At 42.5% G+C, this 21,691-nt stretch overlaps 1 protein-coding gene across 1 annotated transcript; it reads right to left on the minus strand.

The window, feature by feature from the left end:
• Nucleotides 1–1,847: 1,847 nt before the first annotated feature.
• CHST10 (carbohydrate sulfotransferase 10) lies at nucleotides 1,848–14,810 on the minus strand. Its single transcript, XM_065649277.1, has 5 exons — nucleotides 14,682–14,810; nucleotides 11,784–11,881; nucleotides 8,882–9,116; nucleotides 6,193–6,298; nucleotides 1,848–4,402 (listed from the first exon to the last, which is right to left on the minus strand). Exons 1-5 carry the CDS (start codon nucleotides 14,791–14,793, stop codon nucleotides 3,865–3,867), a joined length of 1,089 nt encoding a protein of 362 aa, XP_065505349.1. The 5' UTR covers nucleotides 14,794–14,810; the 3' UTR covers nucleotides 1,848–3,864.
• Between the last annotated feature and the right edge of the window lie 6,881 nt (nucleotides 14,811–21,691).

Here is a 21,691-nt window from a genome sequence, read left to right on the forward strand (position 1 = left end):
CCGTAATAATCGGACGGAGGTTTAGTGTAAACCACGATAAGGCCATTAAGCAGAAGAATCATTCACCCTCTCTCTGTCAATTAAGCGATATCAGATACAGGCAGATACACTGATGAGACATCCTTTTTCATCTGAGGAAATAAGCTTAAGCAATCCCTATATAATCACTCCTTTCTCAGCAAACTTTCTGGAGCACAGATAAGATCAAAGGTGGCTTTCCCAGCCAACAAAGTTATTAACACTTCAAGGAAAAAGTAATATTACACAAAAGACAGAGCTGTCTGATGGCTTCCTTGATCTGAGGACAGAGAGACAAGCGGTAGCAGCAGGGGGCTGTTACCCTCAGTACAAACAGGGCAGCATCTGAGCATGAATAGGAGAAGAATGTGATTATCTGTGAAAAATATGTATTTTCAGGACATTTTTGAATTGCTACTTCTATGAAGGAATACTTCCCGAAATAAAAAACTCCACATACAGTTTTAACTAGAGAAAAGCATTTTCACGGCACATGATCTGAAAGCACACTCTCAATAATGCGCTGCGTGCTGAAGTTAATAGAAAAGGGGACAGGCATTGCTCTTAAAGTTGGCTCACGAGCAAGTGAATTCTGGATGCATTTTCACCACAAAGAAGACAAAAACAACCCCAAGACCTCAAAAGCCCCTCAGCTGGCTGACCTCTAGAAGTGTCCTTAATTTTATACGAAACATGAAGATAACAGACCCATGGTAAGCCTTGTAATTCATGATTTCTGTCTTTGTTAGCTGAGATCAGAGGGAAGACTTGGAGCACTAGGGAAGGGAGTCCATGAGAATCAAGGAGCTCCACTATGAGCAGAAGCAGTAAAACTGGGTTTCCTGTCTGTACTTTCCTAAAGCTAACATACAGCACAGGCTCTCTGATGTACAAAGAATGGTTCTCTCCTCTCCTGTTTTCAGAAAGACTACTGCAACTCACTATCCCTAAAAAGTCAACTTTCCTCTCTAAAATGTGGTTAAAATGGGTCAAAGGATTCAAAAGCTGCTGAGGAGGAACAAAAAAAGAAACAGATATGCATAAAGGATGTGATTTTGTTTTCTGAAGCTATAACAACAATAAAAGAGAAGTAACAATCAGTAGTACCCAAAATATGACAAGAATAATACCTGCAGTTCGAAAGCAAATGACAACAGCCAAATTACGTTAATGCACACCACTGGGACTAGATTTGTAAATAGCTTGTATAGAGTACAATTAAGCTAAGACAAAACACAAGCATTTAATTAATCATAATTAGCAGGGCAAGACCCTCCTTCCTGACAGAGTGTGCTGTGGCCACCCTATCTGCCTCGGACCAAGATGAGGAGAACCACACCATACCTCACCGAGAGCTTTCATGTTCTCCAAGTTTCTGCAAGTGCCATGCCAAAACTCCGCCATCATTACTTCAGCCATGTGAGGAGAAAAACCGCACTCCTAGAAAGAAAATATAGCTCAGGAGGGTAGCATTGAAAAGAGCAACTCGGCGTTTGAATTGAAGAAATGATAAGGAGTGTTCCAGTCCCAGCCTGAAAAGCATGGGAGCAGGGAGAGCAGTACAAACCTCTGCCCATGCCAATCCATAGTTCTGTCCACATGTGCTGTCAGATGCTTGAGAGAACACAAAGGAGGGAAAGCTATTAGAAAAAAAAATTATTACTTAATATTTATGTAGCATTTTCTACCTGGCAACTTTTCAGAAATCAATACAGTAAGTCATTTACCAAGAAAAATAAAAACATACATTGGTGTTTTGTGTGATCAGTAGCTTATGCTTTCAGAAGAAAACAATTTTACTTTATTAGAATTAAACTTAAAGGCCTGAATTTACTATACATTATTCACTGTTACATTTCAAATCAGCAGAGAGGTAATCACTCACTCAACAGCTCCAAAATGCATTTAACAGTATATTTTGCTAAGCTCCCATATTAAGAAAACCTCAGAAAAACCTGGAGCTGTTAACATCTTTTTGTGGTTGGCTAAGAACTAACAAGTTAGGGCATTGTAATTGTTGGCTTTAAAAAAAAGAAAAAAAAAGAGGAAAAAAAATGAAAAAAAATCCCACCTTCCAGTTTTGCCACCTTGGACTATTCTCTTGATAACGATGCCCAGTTAATGATTCTCCCTTATTTCATTTAGTGTGTTGAGATCTTTCTGAAATCATTTCCAGCTACAACAGGGCTTCCTTTTTGTGGGCAGCAGCACATGTCATCTTGGCACAGCTTTTCTTTTTCACAAGTGCAAGATGCTTCCTTGTGTTGATCCAGGAAGCTATCAAAAACCTACTGTGGCTGGATTTAAGAGCAGATTCCATAGCACTGGCCATCATCAGCATTTCTAGCCAGCAACATTATGCTGCCCTGAAAATTAATCTTTCAGGACTAAGATTTAAAAAAAACACAGTTCACACGATGACTGTGACAGAGCAATTCCTGTATTTCAGATATATAGTCTCCCTTTCCCATTGCCGGTGGGATGAGGTGGCAGTGCGCTGATTTTTATTGCTGGTGAACTCAAAACAAGAGATTGCTCTTTATGAGACCTTATGAGCCTGCAAGCACAGGCAAACATGATGCCCATATCCATTCAGTTCTGTTTTTTGGTTGTTTTTTTTTTTTTAATGTGTGAAATGGGTACACAAATTTAAGTGACATTCAAACTCCTGACAAGTTGCCAGTTCACCCCACTGGTAACACAATGTTGGCCATTTTTGAGTTGGGACACTATGGGACACTATCCCGGAAAATTCAGGGATTCATTCTGTCTCCTTTAGCAGCAGGGAGATGACTTTTTAAAAAGGGGTTAAATTTTCTGTTTTCTGAGGTACTGAATATTGAGCAAGGCTGGATATAAGGAAAAAGGTAGATCATTAAACCCAGTAACTCTAGCAGCTCTTTTATATGACATCCTGCTTTTGTGGCTTCTTTATTAATCTTAACTGTTAGAAGACAAAACAAGTTAAATTGTGTGATATTTAAAGAGCATCTTGTGACTTCTACATGTGCTCCTGGAAATACAATTAATACTTTAAATTAATTCTCCTTAAAGTTTCCCTAGCAGTTTCACATTTCTTCTATGTTCCAGTTGCACCTGGTGTTATCAGATAACTTACATAGCCAGGAGTGAAATAATATTTTGAAATGAAAAATAGAATTATGAGGCTCAACAGACCAGTAGTAAGCAAACACTTGACAAAAATACAAAGACAACCGAGGCTCTGGAACCTGTCCCTTTTTTAATACCTCTAAAGCTTCTGCCTGATTAGGTTCATTTTGTGACAAATAAAAATGGGATTAGATCAGCATTACTGTTATTATAGCAGCCACATGACAGAAACTAGATGATTTTACTTGTCAAGCATTTAACCAATTTTTAGTCCTGTTCTGGCCTCTCATTTTCAAAGCTCAGGGGAGACTACATGCTTTTCTCACGAGCATGAATCATCAAGTTTACCCACATACTAGAGTTAACCTACAGTGAAGTTGCCATCTTTATAAATACTTCACAACATTTTTAAAATGGCATTCTGTCTGCAAGAGGGAGGGGAAGATCATAGCCCATTCCTTCTCCCTCTTTTTTCCTGGATGGAAGAGGGGAGAAGTGAAAACCTGTATTTCAGATAACAAGGACTTCATTCCTAACAGATTGCAATGTCACATATTGAAAACATGATCAGTAAACAACCTGCTTGTTCATATGACAAATATTTCACTGAAAAGTGGAGCAACATCAAAAAGCTAGAAAACAAATGGTCATTCTCAGCTCTGTCAGTGTTGTAGCTGGTATTCACGCAGGTTTACATTAATCCATGAGAGGCTTCTTCAGAGCTTATCCTAAGCGTCAGTTAAGCAAGAAATCTGGCTCCCGATAACCAAAGAGTTTAAAATCACCTTCAAATCGCGCATAAAGGCGTCTTATGTCTCTCTTGCTAATTCCAGAAAAATACCGTTCTACTTTTGTTTTGTTGTACACCGTTATGCCTGGTGGAATTGTGGGGTATGATACCAGATGGTCTATGCCGGCTGCTTTCAAGATATACGGAGCATCGTCCTCCAGGGTTTCGTGGTGTCCGATCACGCTGTACGTGATTTCACACGGGGCGCAAAGTTCCACGTACGTGACCCAATGAATGATGTGGTCACCAAACTGAACATCCAGCCATCGGTGGTTAGGGTCACCCAGATAGCGCACAAAATCCTCAAACTGAAGCCCTTTGGTCTCTGTGCGGTTCTTTCTGTATTTACGAATGATGCCAGGAGCAATTTCATGCCGGTACCACGGTTCAAAACGGGGATTGTGCACAAACTTGTCTTTAAATGCAGAAATAAGTCTTTCAAATGGATCTCTAACAATAAAAAACTTGAAGTATAAATTCAGTCTAAACAGAGGAAGGAAAAAAAAAAGAAATTTAAATAATTAAAGTGCTAAGCAAAGTGTTTAAAGTGTGTTTAGCAAAGACTTACAAAATGTACATGAACTCTGACTACAGCCACAGCAATATAAATCTTACACCACTTTTTTAGTCTATCTATATTATAATCAATAGGACTAGAAACAATTTCTGTCTTTTTACTAACAGCTTTGTATACAGTACAAAGTGGAAATAGTTCGTCCTAGTTTTCACATTTTATTCAAACTGGAAGAGCTCAGTTTATCTCAATCCATATAAACAGGAGACAAAAGATGCTGAAAGCTCCAAGTCAAAGATATGTTTAATGCCATGCGATCAAGCTCAAGAAGCAAAATACACAAAGGCATGAAAAAAGTGGCTTGGTGCAGCTAAATGCATAGAGAGGGCTGTGTTTTTCACTGGCAAGTAGTTAAGACAAATCACTGCTTAAGTAAAAAAAAATATTCTGGTACTTTATTTGATGTTCTGTCATGCTTTCAATAATGGTCGAGAACATCATTTTTATGAGACCACAGTTTTCAACAAATTTCACAATTTTTTGTGACACCACTGAACCATAATATCCTGTAGTCAGAGATTATCTATAGGAGGAGTAAACTGAAACCCAAGTTTATTTCAGTAAACAGCTGAGAAAGGAGATTTAGAGCCCAGTCCTCACTGAAATAGGGGGATGGACTCTTTCCAGCCTCAACAGGCACTTGGATCAGTCTTCAGCTTCTCCTGACTTACTCCTAGTAAGAGCTGTGCTGGAGCACAAGAGTTGTGCATCTCCAGCACAACTTCTGTGGTGGGCAGACCGCAACAACCCAAATCATAATGGCATTCAACTTCTAATACCCCAGCTACGGCTCATCTCCCACATGAACAGCTACTTTCTATGCAGGGCTATGTTCACGGTGAGGGAGAATGGATCCACAGTCTCAAGAATGTGGTGACAGTACTTTCTCTTGCACACAATCAAGTGACCCCATTTCCACAGGCACAGCTGTGATTAATGTATTTGTACTGCCAAATGCAACAAACCTCGGGCTGAGCTCTGCTGATAGCTGATAGCCCATGTATAAGGGCTGACTCTTCCCAAGGGCTGAATACACACAAAAACCATACAAGCACAAGCTTACTAGTGTCAGCTGTCATCTTATGCCCTTTTCTCTCCATGTTGCCACCCCTTACAGGGATTACATATGGCATAGGCCCTAGCAGATATGAGAGCAGACACAGGAAAATTTTCTAGCCAAAGGAATTTAGAGGACTCTACTGCAGAGAAGTATGTTTTCTGCTCTAGGAAGAACCAGAAGCACCCAAACAGGAAGATAAAGTGGTTCAGTTGAAAGGACAACGCTCTCAGGCTAAGAAGCACTCATGTTCTAAACTTACCCAGTTCAATCCCAAAAACCAAATCTGCCTGCAATGACAATCTTTCGTGTAGGCAAGGCACCTTGCAATTAAATCTTCTCTTCTGAAGGTCAACTATGTAAGAACCAGGTATGCACTGAACTACAGAAACCCTATATCCAGAGGGAGTTGGTTGGCTCACCTAACTATATCAGCAATTGCACTGGTGCTCTCCTTCGAAGCCAGCAGGGAGGTAGTCACAGCAACATCTGTGAGGATTGCAGAACAGTGCCAGAATACACTTGCTGGAGCAGAAACTCCATTGTCCTCAGTTCCAGATGTAGACTTCAACCGTACTCTTGATTGTCCCTAACACAACTGACTCCAAATGCCTCCCACACCGCTGGGAAGGCATCTCTTACCGTTTTTTAATTTCAGAGTCACTGAAGGAGGACAAGCGTGGAAGGCCATTCTTCTCATGATCATGTACAATATTTTCTGGGATCTCTTCTATGGAAGAAAATGCTCCTAGAAAAAAAAAAAATAAAAAAGACAGAGCAAGTGAACCTTTCAAGGGGGAAAAAAAGTGAGCACAAGCAAGTACGTGTGCCTTTGGCTGACAGCTTTTTGTTTTATCTTTCTCTTTTCTGTATTTTTAGCATTTACAGTTACTGTGTTTAAAACTGTTAAATGATGAGAGATTCTGACTGCAAAGCTGAAAACGGTTACAATTCTTCAGGATATGTGACATCAAGGTCCAAAAATCAAATGGATTCAAAACTCTCAGAAAAGCACATTATGCAAATTTCATCAGCAATTACATCTAAGCCTATAACTCCCCACCTCAGTGTCCCCATTCTCTTTCCCTCTGCCCACACATACAAATAGAGGAAGACTGAGGATTAACTCCAAAGAAGGGACCAGCTTTCTGGCTGAGTTTCTACCACCACCAAAAAATAAATGCTGTGGGCTGCTTTTGGAATTGCTTCAACACAAAAGCACTTTGCTGTCTGGATCCATGAAGTTATTTTAATGACTATGCTGTGATGAAACAAAAATTCCAATCATACAATACTACACAGATTGAAAAGCACTAAAATTAACAACAGAAACCCTCCAGATATTCATTTTTGCAAGCACATAAGCTGACAAGAAAAATAATGTCATTAAATTCTGATGCATTTAACATCCTGATCCTGGAAGTTTTTATGACCTTAAGAAATATCTCATGTGGACCCCTTGGACATTAGGAGTAAGGCTTCACACAACAGCTACCAACCTGCAACAAGAACAGGGTGCTACAAAACAAGTTTTTAAGGTGTAGGCCTCTACAGCCTTCTCTGTTCCAGAACTGCAGTGAATAATCCACACCACTCAGCTTCTAAGTTTTCTAATTTATTTTTTTGGTACTCTAGGTGAATTCCATGTGGATGACGGATGTCAGATTAGACTGCCTCAGAAACTGAAACCTTGCATTCATCCAGAGCAGAGGTTCAGTACAAGCGGCAGCAGAGTCAGCTCCTCCACAGTCCCACAGCTGCATTTCTCCATTCTGAACCTCCAAATACCACTTAGGTGCTTGGATGTAAAGTAGTCAGCCTCAAGTATCAGTCCTGCCTGCTCAAACTACCCGAAGAGGGAAAAGTTAGGTCAACTGCAGCAGTAGTCTTCATCAGCAGATACTAGTACACTGGCAGCTCAGGGCAGAAGAGACCGATGTTTATACGGCAACAATTTTCTATCATTTCCCAACATGCCAGAACTAGGAAGCTCAAGGTAAAAGGCTGGTAAGACACAAGTTATCCTCCACTCAACACAACCAATACATCCCTGCCTGTCCTGAGCTATTCTTTGCATGTTTTCTCTGTTAAATTCTGATAAGAGCAAGTACTTCTAATGCACTTACATAGTTGCATATTTAGTGCTTTCTTGGAGTGCAGCTTTCATAGGTATTTAAGACACATGCCAATACCTATATGTATGCATATCTTTCCTGCTCCTATCCATCTATCAAAGTTGAAACTAATATTGAAGTTTTTAAAGACATACTCCTTGATACAACAGTTTTGCTGAAAGACACAGTTCCTTTGCCAATTTGTGACTGTTTCCTTCTGGGCGTGCAAACTAGCTCACGCAGGGTGAAGAAAACATAAAAGCACAAGTGCAGCACTGGCTGTTTGCAGGGTGCTTGTAACAGAAAGCTGGGCTTACAATGTCCAGGTTTTGCCCACGTCTTTGTGAGCTACACCACCTGCAAAACCCCAGAAGGACCTCAACTGGCTTGACTAGATGTAGCAAATTCACAGTCCTGGAGCACAGACAGGCAAGATCATCTCATGTCAAACAAAGGTGTGTTATGTTAAATATGATCAAGCCAAGTTTATGTAGTGCAGGTAGCGGTACAATAGAAAACCCTGAGAAAATGAGTTATTTTTCTTGGCATACAAGGCTACTAGAAGAGGATGGTATGCTACAGATAGACAGGCAGTGTTTACCTTGCAGACTGTTATTCAAACACACTAGTCCTTTTACTCCTCCTTCTTTTACAGTCTTTTATAACATACCTTTGTTGACCAAGCTATTGCCTTGAGCACCTCAAAACCTTCATAACTCCTTTGATGGCTCACTGATAGCACATACACAAAATTTCGGCAGTATAGACCAACGGCACCTGCCACGTTTTAACTAGCTTTATCCATGGCTAAACAACCCTAGATAAAAGTCAGCGGCCTCCAGTCAGAAATTTTACATTATTGTTTCTTAGCGAATTGTGATACCTTGTAATTTACTTGTTTAAAATTCTACAAATTAGTGCCACCCCTTCAAAGGTAACAAATCTACCTACCACATGCATATGGGTACGCTTTCATGACTCAAATAACTTTCGAGCCAAGTAATATTAAGATCTATTTTCACAGAAAGAACAGGTGCATTTTCTTTAAAAGAGATGTTTTGGAAAGACTAGAAGCAACTGTAAAGAACGAAAGGCTGAAATTTAGTATCAGTGTGCAAAAAAGCAGAAAGAATCAATTTTAGTGTTGTCCCTGTTGGACCAATTCTGTTCTTTCCTCCTCATCAAAGAAACCCATGCACCCACAATAGAGTAGATACCATTTAAAACGATCAAGACTTTTTTCCACTGAGTGTTGCCCACTTTTGGCGTCTGACAAAACAGGATCTTGTGCTTGTCACACACAAATATTCGGTCCAAGACGAATTTGGAAACTGCAGTGTGAGAGAGATTTCTCAATGCAGTGTCTCTGCAGACATTCCTGAGAAGCTCAAGTCTTTCCATATGAACCAGAGGTTGGCGGATCAGATTTCCAGAAAAAGCTTTTCCAGTTGGCTTCATGAAATGCAGAGGGGAAAGAAAAAAAAAAGTGCAAGAATTTAGTTTTCAGATCAAATTCTAAAGTATAAAAATTCCCAAACTGTGCATCCTAATTACTCCCAAACTGTGCATCCTAATTACTCTCAGATTCACTATTAAAACATTGCTATATATTAACTAAAAGAGTAGCACACAGTTTCCTTCCTGGGCTGCTGCTGTACAGGTTGGTCCAACTCTTAAGTCATTACGTAGTAGTAGACAGTAGTAAGAGTTTTTCCATAAATCAATTTAAGTTTGGTGCAGAGCATCAGGGTCTTATCTGTGTGGATGCAACATGCCTTGAACAAATACTGGAACTCCCACAAAGCTTCAACAGCAAGTAAGAAAGCTTCTGAGGGACTGGGACAGGAATTTCAACAGAAATTAAGCTCTGATGTCTGAGAATATGGTTGTGAGGGATGCTGGCCCCACCTGGCTGGCAAAGAAGAATTTAGGATAAAAGTTGTGTTCTTTTGCAACACCTGCAGGCATTCAGTGTCTCCATTTATCCAAGCTAGAACAAAATTAAGTGGACAAAAATTCACACAACGAGTATCAGCACTTACTGTGGCAAATGAAAAAAGGAGGCAGGATTCTTCTCAAAAATGCATGACCTCTTCGACATGTCTCATTTTCCTGAGACTACGGCAAGAATCATGACCACCTCTGCCTCATAATTAGTAGGGAGAAAGGAAAAAGGATCTTGCGATGGGAAATTTAAAATTTCTAGTGACAAATCTCCCCCCTTCGACTAATGATTTGCACAGTTGGCAATCCCCAATATCAATACAGACTAACGGATGTACTGATTGAGATCGGCGCTGCAGAGAAGGACTTGGGGATATAGATGAATGCAAAACTGGATATGTGCCAGCAACGTGCACTCATAGCCCAGAAAGCTGATCATATCCTGGGCTGCATCAAAAGGAGCATGGCCAGCAGGTCAAGGGAGGTGATTCTGCCCCTCTGCTCTGCTGAGATGCCACCTGGAGTCCTGTGTCCAGCTCTGGAACCCTCAGCACAGGAAAGACATGGACCTGTTGGAGAGGGGCCAGAGGAGGCCATGAAAATTATCAGAGGGCTGGGACAGCTCTGCTGTGAGGACAGGCTGAGAGAGTTGGGGTTGTTCAGCCTGGAGAAGACTCCAGAGAGACCTTATTGTGGGCTTTCAATGCTTACAGGAGGCTTATAAGACAGAGAAAGACTTTACTGGGGCCTGTAGTGACAGGACAAAGGGTAATGGTTTTAAACTAAAAGAGGGTGGGTTTAGATTTGACATGAGGAATAAATTCTTCAGTATGAGGTTGGTGAGGCACAGGAACAGGTTGCCCAGACAAGCTGTGGATGCCCCATCACTGGAAGTGTTCACAGACAAGTTGGATGGGGCTTTGAGCAACCTGGTCTAGTGAATAATGACTCTACCCGTGGCAGCGGGGGTGAGCTTGATGATCTTCAACGGTCCCTTCCAACCAAACCATTCTGTGATCCTATGATTTTAGGTACAATGTCCAAGCTACACATGAAAAAAGCAATGATTTTACTTTTCATCCCAATCGTCCATAAGGAAAAAAAATCTCATTCTGCTTTTTCTTTTTGTTGCTCTCCTCCAATATCCCCTGGTCAGAATGTAATCTGAACAGCCTGACGGATTGCTTATCTGTCAAGACACTTCCTTTTGCATGCAACCAGGATTAATATTATTGTTCTGCATTTCATGCTGTTGGGAAGTCAAAAGGGAATAGTTTTAGATCCAGAAAACTTACTATCCTCTTCCATATAAGTAAAGGAAGATCTGAAACTCACTACATAGATCTGCCAGTCTTCCACTAAATGAAGTGTTTCTCTCAAGTATTCTGATGATAACTTAAATTTCAGGTTTTTTACATATGAAAACAAGAAGCATCATGTTTATACAGAAAGCTACAGAAACTTCCATGCTGCATCACAAAAATACATAAGGTGACTTATGTAACCAATGGAAAAAAATTGCCCTTAGCCCACTGTGCAACTAGTCTCAAATTTACATTTGCATTAGCTATTTTCAGAGTTTCCCTGTAAATTAGCAGGTACCACATTTGTTCTGCTTTATTGCTGAAAGCACAGAACGATGCACCTAAAGTATCAACTGGTATTGAGTACTATTGTGTTTATGTTCTACTTAGGAAAAATAGTGAGATGAGAAGCACAAAGAGCACAAAACGTGAAAAAGAAACGGAGACTGATAAAAAGAATCAGAGAGATTGGGCTGAGAACTAAAAGAATAGACAAGACACAGGCTTGCCCCCAAGAGCCATGAACCTGATGGCTACGACAAGGCAGAATACAAGTAATCAAAACTGGGCCATTATATTAAAAAGGCTAGCAAAAATGACTGTCTTGACTTGATAAAGCAACACTGCAACAATTTTCTCTTAGAAATGGGAACACATTAAGTTCTATCATTCAGATGAAACAAGACAGCAGGTTACCGTAACGAACTAGCTTTGTGAAGCTAAAATGAATTCTGTTGGCTCTATCTAAATAGAGCAGTCTGAATAAATAATTCCCATCTAGCAATTTCTTTTAACAACAGGAAGCTCTTACTTAGTCTCTTATTTTCTCCCACTCTTTAATACATGTAAGCCTTATCTCAACAGTATGCACCTGGAATTCTTCAGGCCAACGTTTTTCCTCTGGCACATGTACCTCCTCCACTTTAGTCACAGCTGTCAGTACCAATGGCTCTTGCTTGGCACCATAGCCTAAAGCAGGGAGAGAGATAAGAGAATTACACAAGGTGGGGGGAAGGCAACTATTTTTGCTTTACAACTAACACAACTGAACATCACTTTCTGTATTAAGCTTACAAAACATTAGGATTTATTTCAAACGGGGAGGAACTAGACAAGACATGAGGCAGACCACGAGTATTTTAAAGGATGTACTCGGTAAGGATTTTGGTTGCACCTTCAGTTGAGTTTTATCAAAGAAACATGTCCATTATCTTTTATTTTGGTCTTTTTTTTAAAAATAAAACTGTGCAAAGAGACACAGAAATCATAAATCCAAATATCATGACTGGTAGACAATTGAGTATAGGTACATGGACCTGACAGCAGGAGACTTTTAGTTTTCAATTAACTTCCCAAAGCATGTGCAAATATAAAACTACCCTCATATTAGTAGACGGGTTTCCTCTGTTGTAAACTCTTCGACATTACCAGAAGAAAAGTGTAATTAAGGACCATCTTTTATTTATTTAGTGCTCTAAGTAAACACCACTAACCAACAATAAATACAAAATTGCCTCCTCTGTTATTGCTGGACTGATGGACTTCCTGAGAGACTCCCAAAACTAAAAAACAAACTCAGCTGATACTCTTTTTCTTTCTTAAGGATTTTAGGGCAGCTAATAGTTTGAGACCAAATTAAAGTATGTAAGGAAAGAACCCTTTGCATCTTTTGCTATTGGTATGCTACAGGAAAACTGAAAAATAACACAAGGCTGTAACTTTATTTTACATGGCACGGAATGATCAAAAATAATTTGATGCAGCTTCCCTTGACCACAGCACAAAAATAACATGATTTCTCCTTGAAAATTTACTTCCATCCATATCGGACTACTTTTCCCTTCATAGAGTTTCTTCTATGAATAATCTTTCTTCATCTGCATCCACAGTGGCTGACTGGTTTATGGTCCAGAAAATGTGTGTCCTGCCATGTCCTTTTCTTAAGGGAGTACTCTGCCTACCCTGGACTTTAGCAAAGGGCAACTAAAAACTGAAGCAAGTTAAAACCAAAAACAATGTAAGCATCCAAACAATCAGCTACAGTAAATATTGTTGTGCACAGACTTACCTCATAGTAACCTTCTGTAAAATCAAATTAAGCTGACTCAGTGCAAAAGCAGCTAAACTATCTTTCAATATCACTGGCTAAAAGCAAGCCTGCAGGTACTACTAGAGATGATGGACAGAAATTTGTTCCTTCTCATTAAGAAGCTCCTATTGCTCAAGCATCCGAGACATCAGTAAAATGCTTAAACAAAAGAACACTGATTCATTGAGCATCTGCTGGTTTTGTTCTAGCTGCTAAGTAGACATATCCAAATAACGAAAACTTCTGACAAGCCATATTTTATTAAGTCTAGAAGAGCTCCTCCAGGACTGGCCATCCTGTTGGGGCTTTCTCCAAAATTCTGTTGGTATGTTCGCATTATTTCCTTTCATTAGTCCCAGTACAAACACTGGTATCTCCAGCACGTACATACACTTAACCATAGTCATGCCTTTGCAGGACTGGAGCTTAAGAAATGACAAAATCTTCTGCTTAGAGAACTATTCAAAGGGGAAGATTCACCATAGAAAAAAAAAAAAGAGAAAAATTGGAAAGCCAAGATAATAAAAAGCAAGTATATGCAAAGGGTGTAGTCTAGTGTATTTTTTAAAAAAAACCCTACATTTTCATCCTCCTGACAAATTCTGGTGGAAAGAACCACTCAAACAATACCTGAGCTGGGAAACGAGAGTTGGCCTAGAATGAAATACTGGAAGATTAAACTACCTAACATAAGATCAGCTTATTTGCAGATGTACTAGGGCCCAAAACCAGCTGGGACCAAGGAAAGCTGAGTTAGCCTAGAGTTCTCATCTGTTGGACTTGCTGAATAGATCCTCACACAGAGGTATGCTATTTATAAAGGTATACCTAATATATTTATCCACTATCGAGTCCTTGAAACAAATGGCACTAGTGATGTCAGCACTTCAAAAGTAACACATTTTTTGCATATATTAAGAAGATGCAGAAATACACGTCTCTGGGGACTGTAAGTCATGTCATCACCTTCAACCTAAACTCGTGTAGGATGGCTTTGTGACAGCAGCTCCTCCGCAGACAGAAAACTGTAACAGGCTGTGTGGTGTCATCAAATGGCTTAAATTCCTCATCAGCTTAATACCATCTGGGCTACTTAAGCTAAGCAAAAGCCTATAAGCTGTTTGTCAGTCAAAGAGCAGAGGATAAAACTGAATGCAAAAAGCAGGGCAGAGGTGGCTAGGCTAAGTGCATTGCAAATGAAATAAAACTTTCCACAAGTTTTACATAATACTGCAGCCACGGGACAAGCAGTCACACGAGGACAAAAGGTAGTATCATGTGAAATTAAATCTTTAATTCCTTGTGAATCTCCTTTGTCTTTAAACAGGTAATTGTGCTCTGTTGTTTTGCACATGTTTTCTAGTAGATCAAGATACTGTAACTGAGTGTATTTGAGAAAGTGGACCTCACAAAACACTACTGCAAAACATGATCCCCTCTGTTCTTAACCTTTTTCTTAAAAAAAATCCATTATGTTAATTTTGCAGACTTCTACCAAGAAAAGCAGAAACTGACTATCAGCACTGTCACTTCTAGAAATTAATTGTTCTGTTCTCAATCCTACTGAAGAAGTGGTAACATGACCAGAACTACTTTGCACAGAAAGAGTATTTGTGCATATTCAATTTGCGTGTATTGTGTGTATTCAATTTTCTGTTTCACATCAAATATTGGACTTACCATCTGGGTCTTTAAAAGTCAATGTGATAAACTTGCTAGCAACCATGAACATGAATATCACCCAAAAGCACGCAGCTAGCAGCAGCCACTGGTGGTGCATGTTGTCAGGCATGAGCCATATAAAGTTGTTGCTTCCTGTTTGAAAGAGGAAAGATTGACACATTAATTTTGTTCCAGTTTAGAAAAATACTTTCCATAACCAAAATGACAAAACTCTAATATGCATGCGTGTCATAAAACATAGCAGTAGATTTCACTTCTTGCTTTCTGGTCCTTTTGGCTGGATTTTTAATCAATCTTAAGGCTGAGGCAACGTAACCACCAGCTGCTATCAAAGGGAGGCTTCACTCCTCCTTCACCCCTACGTACACGTTCCCAGTCCCCTCCTTGCGCTGGTAATAGCACTGCTGGTCTAGCTGCTCATGGAGACAGATCAGCAAAATCCACAATTTTTTTGAAGTGTAGTTTATTTTTTGATTTAACTTTGCGAGCCGGCTCATTGTAGGAAAGGGAGAATGAAGAAAGCTGCGCTCTCGGTGGTAGCTAGTCAGATCAACCAAGCTGTAACATAAACTAATGTTCCTAGTTATCCCAAGTCAGCTCATGACATGTAACATGGACTCATCCCCTGCCCAGCCTACGTGAATTATGGGCTGGAAGTTACCGAGCCAGAACACTGAGCTTAAACTGACAAAATACTGAAATATATTAATGTCTCTTCTTATCTTGTCACTTTTATTGTCACCAAAGTATCAACCATAGGTTCTAGAAAAGTTTTTTATTTCCATCATGCTAAGCACTATTCACATAAATAGTAAAAAGGAGTTCCCTTACAGTAGTGTCTACTACCTGTAGCTGCATCCCTGCAGGTAAGCCTTAAAAACAGGACTAACCCAGGAATGCAGGAAGGGTTACCCAAAAAGCTGAGATCACAGGCTAAATGTGCAAAGAAACCACAGGTACCGACTGAATCCAAGCAGAGTGAGGATGAGGATACCGCACAGTATTACCAACACATGGTGTCTGCACTACCTCACATAGCTGGCAAGTTTGCTGGAGTGCTCTGAGCACTTCTTAGCTTGATTTTAAAAATTGTAATCCTAATAAATTATTTTTATGGTTAAAAGTTACAATGCAATATAAGGAAACCAATTACAAAATAAATTTAAGTCCCCAGCCATTAAAAGAAACATATGATTTTAAGCTACATCTTTCGCTGAATTTCCAGCTTCTGATGGGCAAGACACCCAGGGGAGCACTGAGGCAGACACTAAGGATCTGTAAAAGCCACACTGCAAAATTTAAGCTTCCATAACTTAAAAATAAAACAACTAAAACCTAACAGCAAATGTCATGGCCTACTTACCAGAACCTGAGACTCCTCAGGCTTGGATATTTATCTTGCAAAAATACAAAGCGCCATTGCCTCACGTGTTGCTGGAGAGATAAGACACTTGAGGGCCTGAACTCAAGTGCTGGAAAGTTCAAACATAAGCCAGTGCTTCCTCTTGAGGATATATATAACATAACTTGGGAACACTTAACCAAAGTGGCTATAACACAAAAATCTCATACAATGAGATCCTCTCAACAATCCTGTGAGGTTTGTGCTTGTAGCCTCAAGAAGAATAAAACACCAAAATCACCCACATAACTAGCAATAAGATCAAGCTCAGTCCTAAAGTGGTCACATGGAACTTCAATGAGTCACATCTGCATGGTTTGTGATCACACTTTCTATAGAGCCACTTGAGCAAATTGTCAGGGAATAAGAGATGCACGTATTCCCAGCTAAGATGCCAAAAACATGCTAGTTAATACTTCTAAGCAAACTTTGTGTTAAGTTTTTCAGTCTTATACCAGTATTCCACCTTTTTCATTCCCACAAAGCTTCAATAACAGAAGTGAGCCTGGTTTTGATGTTACTTCAGCGTGTCCATCTGCGACATCAGTACTATTGCTACAGACGCTGATCACTTTTCCAACCAGCTTTTGCCTTCCAGCAATGCAAATGTTTCCAGGACGGGTTCTCACTGTAGCTGACAGAAGTGAAACGTCTTTGGGGTATGTCAAAAGCCTGTGCTGGCAGACACGCAGTTCAAAACAGATTTGGGACCTTAGGGATGTATGTGAAATGGGTGAGAGGAGGAAAAGAACAAAGTATCTCCAATTAGAAAAACAGAATTCATAATTTTTAGCTGGGATGGCATGTTCAGGCCTATTTTTATTTTCTCAGTGCAGTATTTTTCGGTTTGGCTTCTGAGACGTCCTCTTTTTCCTTCTTTTATTATTTCATTTTTAAGAATTTCTCCTGAAAACGCTGCATTTAGGTAAAAAGATGCATCAACTGTCTTTCAGATAATTGCAGGTGCTGTGACCTCCATAAAGATTATGTTCATTGTTTCCCATTTTTTACTGCAATTCGCTAGCTGCCCGCTGAGCATGCAATGTCCAAGACACATTGTTCTTCAACATCAAAAACTGTTGGCCAAGAAGGGCAAATAATACAGCGTGAATTCTAGAGCACTGGCCTCTTTCCACCTCAGTAGTTCAGAAGTTTTTGTCATCCTACCATTGCACTCCTGCAAAACTTGCCCTAAGGTTCATGCTGAACACCAGGTCTCAAAGGTCCTCATTTTTCAGTCTGCCACAATATCCATCATCTCCCATTTAGAGCACGAAAATTTACCACCTCTGCTTTCAGACATCACAATAACTTGGAAAATTTTCAAACTCTCTCAAATGAGAAAAATGCAAAATAGATGTCAGGACACAAACCATAGCAACAATATTTTTACTTTTTAGGTAGCTCTGCTAAAACCATGAGAACCATTCAAAATAAAATTTAACCTGTCTTCAAGGCAGCAGACTGCCAGAAGCTTGCAGAGAACATTCTGCATGAGGAAAACCTCTTTCTGACCATCAGCTAAAGGCTTTTCAGAGACATGACAAATGGTCTGGACCAGACCCTTCTGTCTTACCCAGCACATTTGTTCTACAGAAAGAATGATAGAAATGGCCTCCAACATTCGTACCATCCCTGCTAGTCTGCCCGCTTTTATAATGGTGATGGGTGCACACCATTCAGTAAGGATTATTGATCTATATCCCCTTATGTAATTTATGCATTGGATTTCTAAGAAGTTGTGTTAAATGACACAGGCAAAGCAGTTTCCATGTGCTCTGACCTGAAAAGCAGTTATTTCACACAGGATCCTGCGCTCTAGGGACAGGAAAACAATGTTTCAGCCAAAGACACCTAGGAGCAGTACACTACTGACCTCAAGGACTGGATTCTGAGACTAGAAAGGGGACAGAATTGCAGTCACATCCCTAAAAAAAAACCACTATTGCCCTTCGGTATGTTGCAGCCGAGAGGAAAATATTAAGCAGTTTTGTCTACTCCATTTTTTCATGCGCACAGCAAGTCTGCAACCGTAGTCATCGATGCAAGGGTCCTGTCAGAGTATTTGTCATAATGTAATTACAATGTTTGGCACTGTTACTCACTTCTAGCATCCTAAGCAAAACTACACTTTTATCAGCAGCACATTACCTATCTCAAGAAGCAGGACTGTTCAAAATTATATACAGGAGTAACTCAACCATTGTACTGACTCAAATACAATGACCAGTAATATTTTAAAAGTAACATGCTTATGTTGTTTCCCTTTCTCTAGCTTCTTTAATATTTTTATTATTTTCACATAGGTTAGTCGTACTTACTGTTATCTCTCTGATCTTACTGCATTTCTGTTGCCTCTTCTATTACTTATTTTTTTGTGAATACATGTACTAGCTTCTGATTTTTCTCTTTCATAGTTTCTTTCAGCTTCCAAATGTGTCTTTTACTTCTCCTTGCTTAAAACATTTTTTCTTTACAAGTAGAAAAAACAAGAAAGCTGTTGAAGGTTTATTCCCATTTTCTCACAATGAAATATGCAGAGGTTTTTCAGGGTGCTCCTTTTCCCTCTTATTGCAATTCTACACTTTTTAGGAGTAAAAGATCCCCCAAACACGTCTCACCATCCATTCCTCTGTCCTTCCCTCCCTAGGCTACTTACCCCAAAGACAAACAGTCACATAACCCTCAGATCAGCGAAAGGACAATTTTGCATGAGCAAAAATGTGATCACACACACGCGAACCAAAGATCAGGACACAAAGCTTGGCAGGCTTGACCCATAGCCTGCAAGTAACATGCTATCTGGAAAAAACACTTGCACTTTGGGGAAGACTGCTGTTCTTCACGCAAATGACAGGACAAAACGTACACGATTTAAACAACATTAAAACTCAGTGCACAGCCCCTGTTCTGCAGCCTATGCTTTTCGGACAGGGTCTCCTTGGCAGGATAGTCCCTGCACGCATCGTGAATAACAGCAGCACATCCGTAGTCTCAAACTACCAACTGCTTGCCCATCAGCACATGACTAATGATGTAATTTGAAATGGAACTGGTAACAAAGCCAAACAACAGCTAGCTGGGACACCTAATCCATTTTCATCAAGGCCTCCTTTGTGTTATCTGAAAAGTTGAGAGACCCGGACAACTTATTACACTTAAAAAAAAAAAAGAAAAAAAAAAAGTTGGACTAAAATCTATCACACACTCCTTTGGCAAGTCATGCGCTGCTGCTAAATGTTACAACAGACGTTGTAACAGTAATTTCTGAAAGCTGGTTCTTTCCGAAGGCTTTCCTCCACCCCGACAGCGTTAACGGGCCTACCGCCTCTGCTCGTCCGGCCGCCGCTGTAGAGCGGAGCGTCCCCTGAGCACGCACAACTCACCTGCCAGCGGGAAGAAAACCAAGGAACCGGGGCAGCAGCCCCTGCAGCAGCTGCGGAACCCACCCCAGGCCGGGAAGCGGACCCTGCCTCCCCACCCCCGCCCCCTGTCAAGCAGGTGCCGGGTCCGACTGCACAGGGCACCCCACGCTCTTCACAGCTGGGAATGGCAGCGGCTCCTCCTTCCCCAGCATCGGGGCTCCATGCATTGCCCAAAGCGGGGGGATAAAAACAGAGGGGTCCCCGCCAGGGAGGCGGGACGCGGCCGTGGTGTGAGCAGCACGGGATGAGCCGAGGAACAGCCCATCCCCAAGCCGCACGGGCCCGGGCTGAACCGGCGTCAACTTTCCCCGCTCCGGAGGAGGAGGAGGAGGAGGGCGGGCTGCCCCTGACCCCCGGCGGGCAGAGACAACAAGACGTCTGCAGCGCCCAGCTGGCTTCCCCGCCCGACCGCCCGGAGCCGCCTCTCCCCGCGGCTGCCGGCCGCCAGGCCTCCCCCCGCAGCCCCAGCCCCGGCCCCGCCCCGGGGTACCGGGCCTCCCTCGCAGCGCCCCCTCCCCGGCTTACCGGCCCTCCAGCGCCGCTCCCCGCAGCCTCGGCCCCCCGCGGCGGGGCGCCGCTCCCGCCGGGGGCCCGCCTCACTCCGCGGCGCAGCCGGCCCGCTCGGGCGGCCGCGGCGGCAGCTGCTGCTGCTGCTGCATCCTTCCCCGCCCGGCTGCGGGCGGCGGCAGCGGCAACGGCGGCACTTCCCCGCCCCCGCTCAGCCCCTGCTGCTCCTGCTGCCGCTGCTGCCGCCGCCCGGCCCTGCCGCCGCCGTCTCCATTTCCTCCCGCCGCGGGCAGGCCTCGGCCGCACCCCCAGCCCCGCCGCCGGGAAGGAGAGGAAGGCGAAGGCCGCCGCGGGGACGGCTCGGCTCCGAGGAGACGCGGCGCCTGGAGGCGGGAGGGAAGGATGGATGGATGGATGGATGGATGGAGGGCGGGCTGCGCTCTCCGCTTAGCCCCGCCTCGCCCCGGCGGGAGCGGGGCGCCTCAGCCGGCGGGCCGGGCACGACCCCCGGCCAGGAGGGCGGCAGTGCTGCTGCTCGGCCTCGGCCGTCACCTTGTAGCCCGGCCCCGCCGCAGGCCCCGGCCCCGGCCCCCGCAAGCCGCGGCCCCGGACCCCGCATCCCCGCCGTGCGGCCCCGCCGGTCCGCGGTGGCTTCCAGTTCTCCCAGGGCGGCCGGTGCTTTTCGGCGGGGCTCGCAGCCAGCGCTCGGCTGGACTCGCCTGTCTACACGTGTAAACGGGTTTTTGTTTGTTTCGTGGGGTTTTTTGGTTTTGTTTGTTTATTTTTTGTTCGGTTGTGGGTTTTTCTTTTTTAGTTTGTTTTGTTTTAACTGTTAAAATAACCTTACTAGATCTTTAACACTCGTGTTTCCAAAAAAAAAAAAAAAAAAAGGCTGAAAATGCAACTTTTCTGCACCTGCAGGATTCCAATACCCACAAATCGCACCCGTACCAGGTGCTGGGTCTATTTTTAACAGTTATTTAAACAACTCCTTTTGGGGACGTATCGCAGTGTGTGGCTGTAGGGACGTGTTACAGGCTGAGGTGGTGCTTCATAAACTCTGCAGAGATGAAGCTCAGGACGGCGGAGCAGGGACCTCTGCACGGTGCCTGGACGAAGGGGTGACGCCAGAGCAAAGCCACCCCATTTTACAGCTCACTGAACACTGAGGTGCTGGGGCCACATCTTCCAGTATGAAATCAGGTGGTGTAACACAAAGGATGGGCTTTGTCACCTGACCCCGAAATATGTGCTCCTGTTACCCGACCCAGCACAAAAACTGTCCTGTAGTGTGTCCTCTTGTGTCTGGTCACCAGAATTGATTTGCCTGTTGGGAACTGGTAAACTGGGTGGGGAGCACAGGAAAATCCCGTCTGTCAAGCAAAGAATCAGAATAAACAGCATCCAACAGACAGTCTTGTTGATCAGTCCAAAGCAGTCACACAGGCATGCTGCATGAGAAGCCCTTGCTTCCAGCCTTCATGTCTTCTTCCATCTCTGCACATGTTCTGTCCTTGGAAAGACCCACACAAACATTATAATTTTGAGCTCAGTGATGGGAGAGATGGGAATCCCAAAATCCACACCTGGAAGAAAACATGACTGAGAAATCAAAGTGCGTTTTTAGGTTTGGGGAGTGATCCCTGAATCCCAGGCCAGGTGCTCGGGTGTCC

Source organism: Caloenas nicobarica, chromosome 1, assembly GCF_036013445.1.
Source record: "Caloenas nicobarica isolate bCalNic1 chromosome 1, bCalNic1.hap1, whole genome shotgun sequence".
Taxonomy (NCBI): domain Eukaryota; kingdom Metazoa; phylum Chordata; class Aves; order Columbiformes; family Columbidae; genus Caloenas; species Caloenas nicobarica.

Bases quoted from the DNA above. Each gene is read 5' to 3' on its own strand.
- CHST10 (XM_065649277.1), bottom strand. From the start codon at position 14,793: ATGCCTGACAACATGCACCACCAGTGGCTGCTGCTAGCTGCGTGCTTT. The intron at 11,882-14,681 runs GTAAGTCCAATA...TCCCTGCTTTAG, and splicing joins GACTTTTAAAGACCCAGATG to GCTATGGTGCCAAGCAAGAG. The intron at 6,299-8,881 runs GTATCTACTCTA...TTTTTTTTCTAG, and splicing joins AGTCTTGATCGTTTTAAATG to GAGCATTTTCTTCCATAGAA.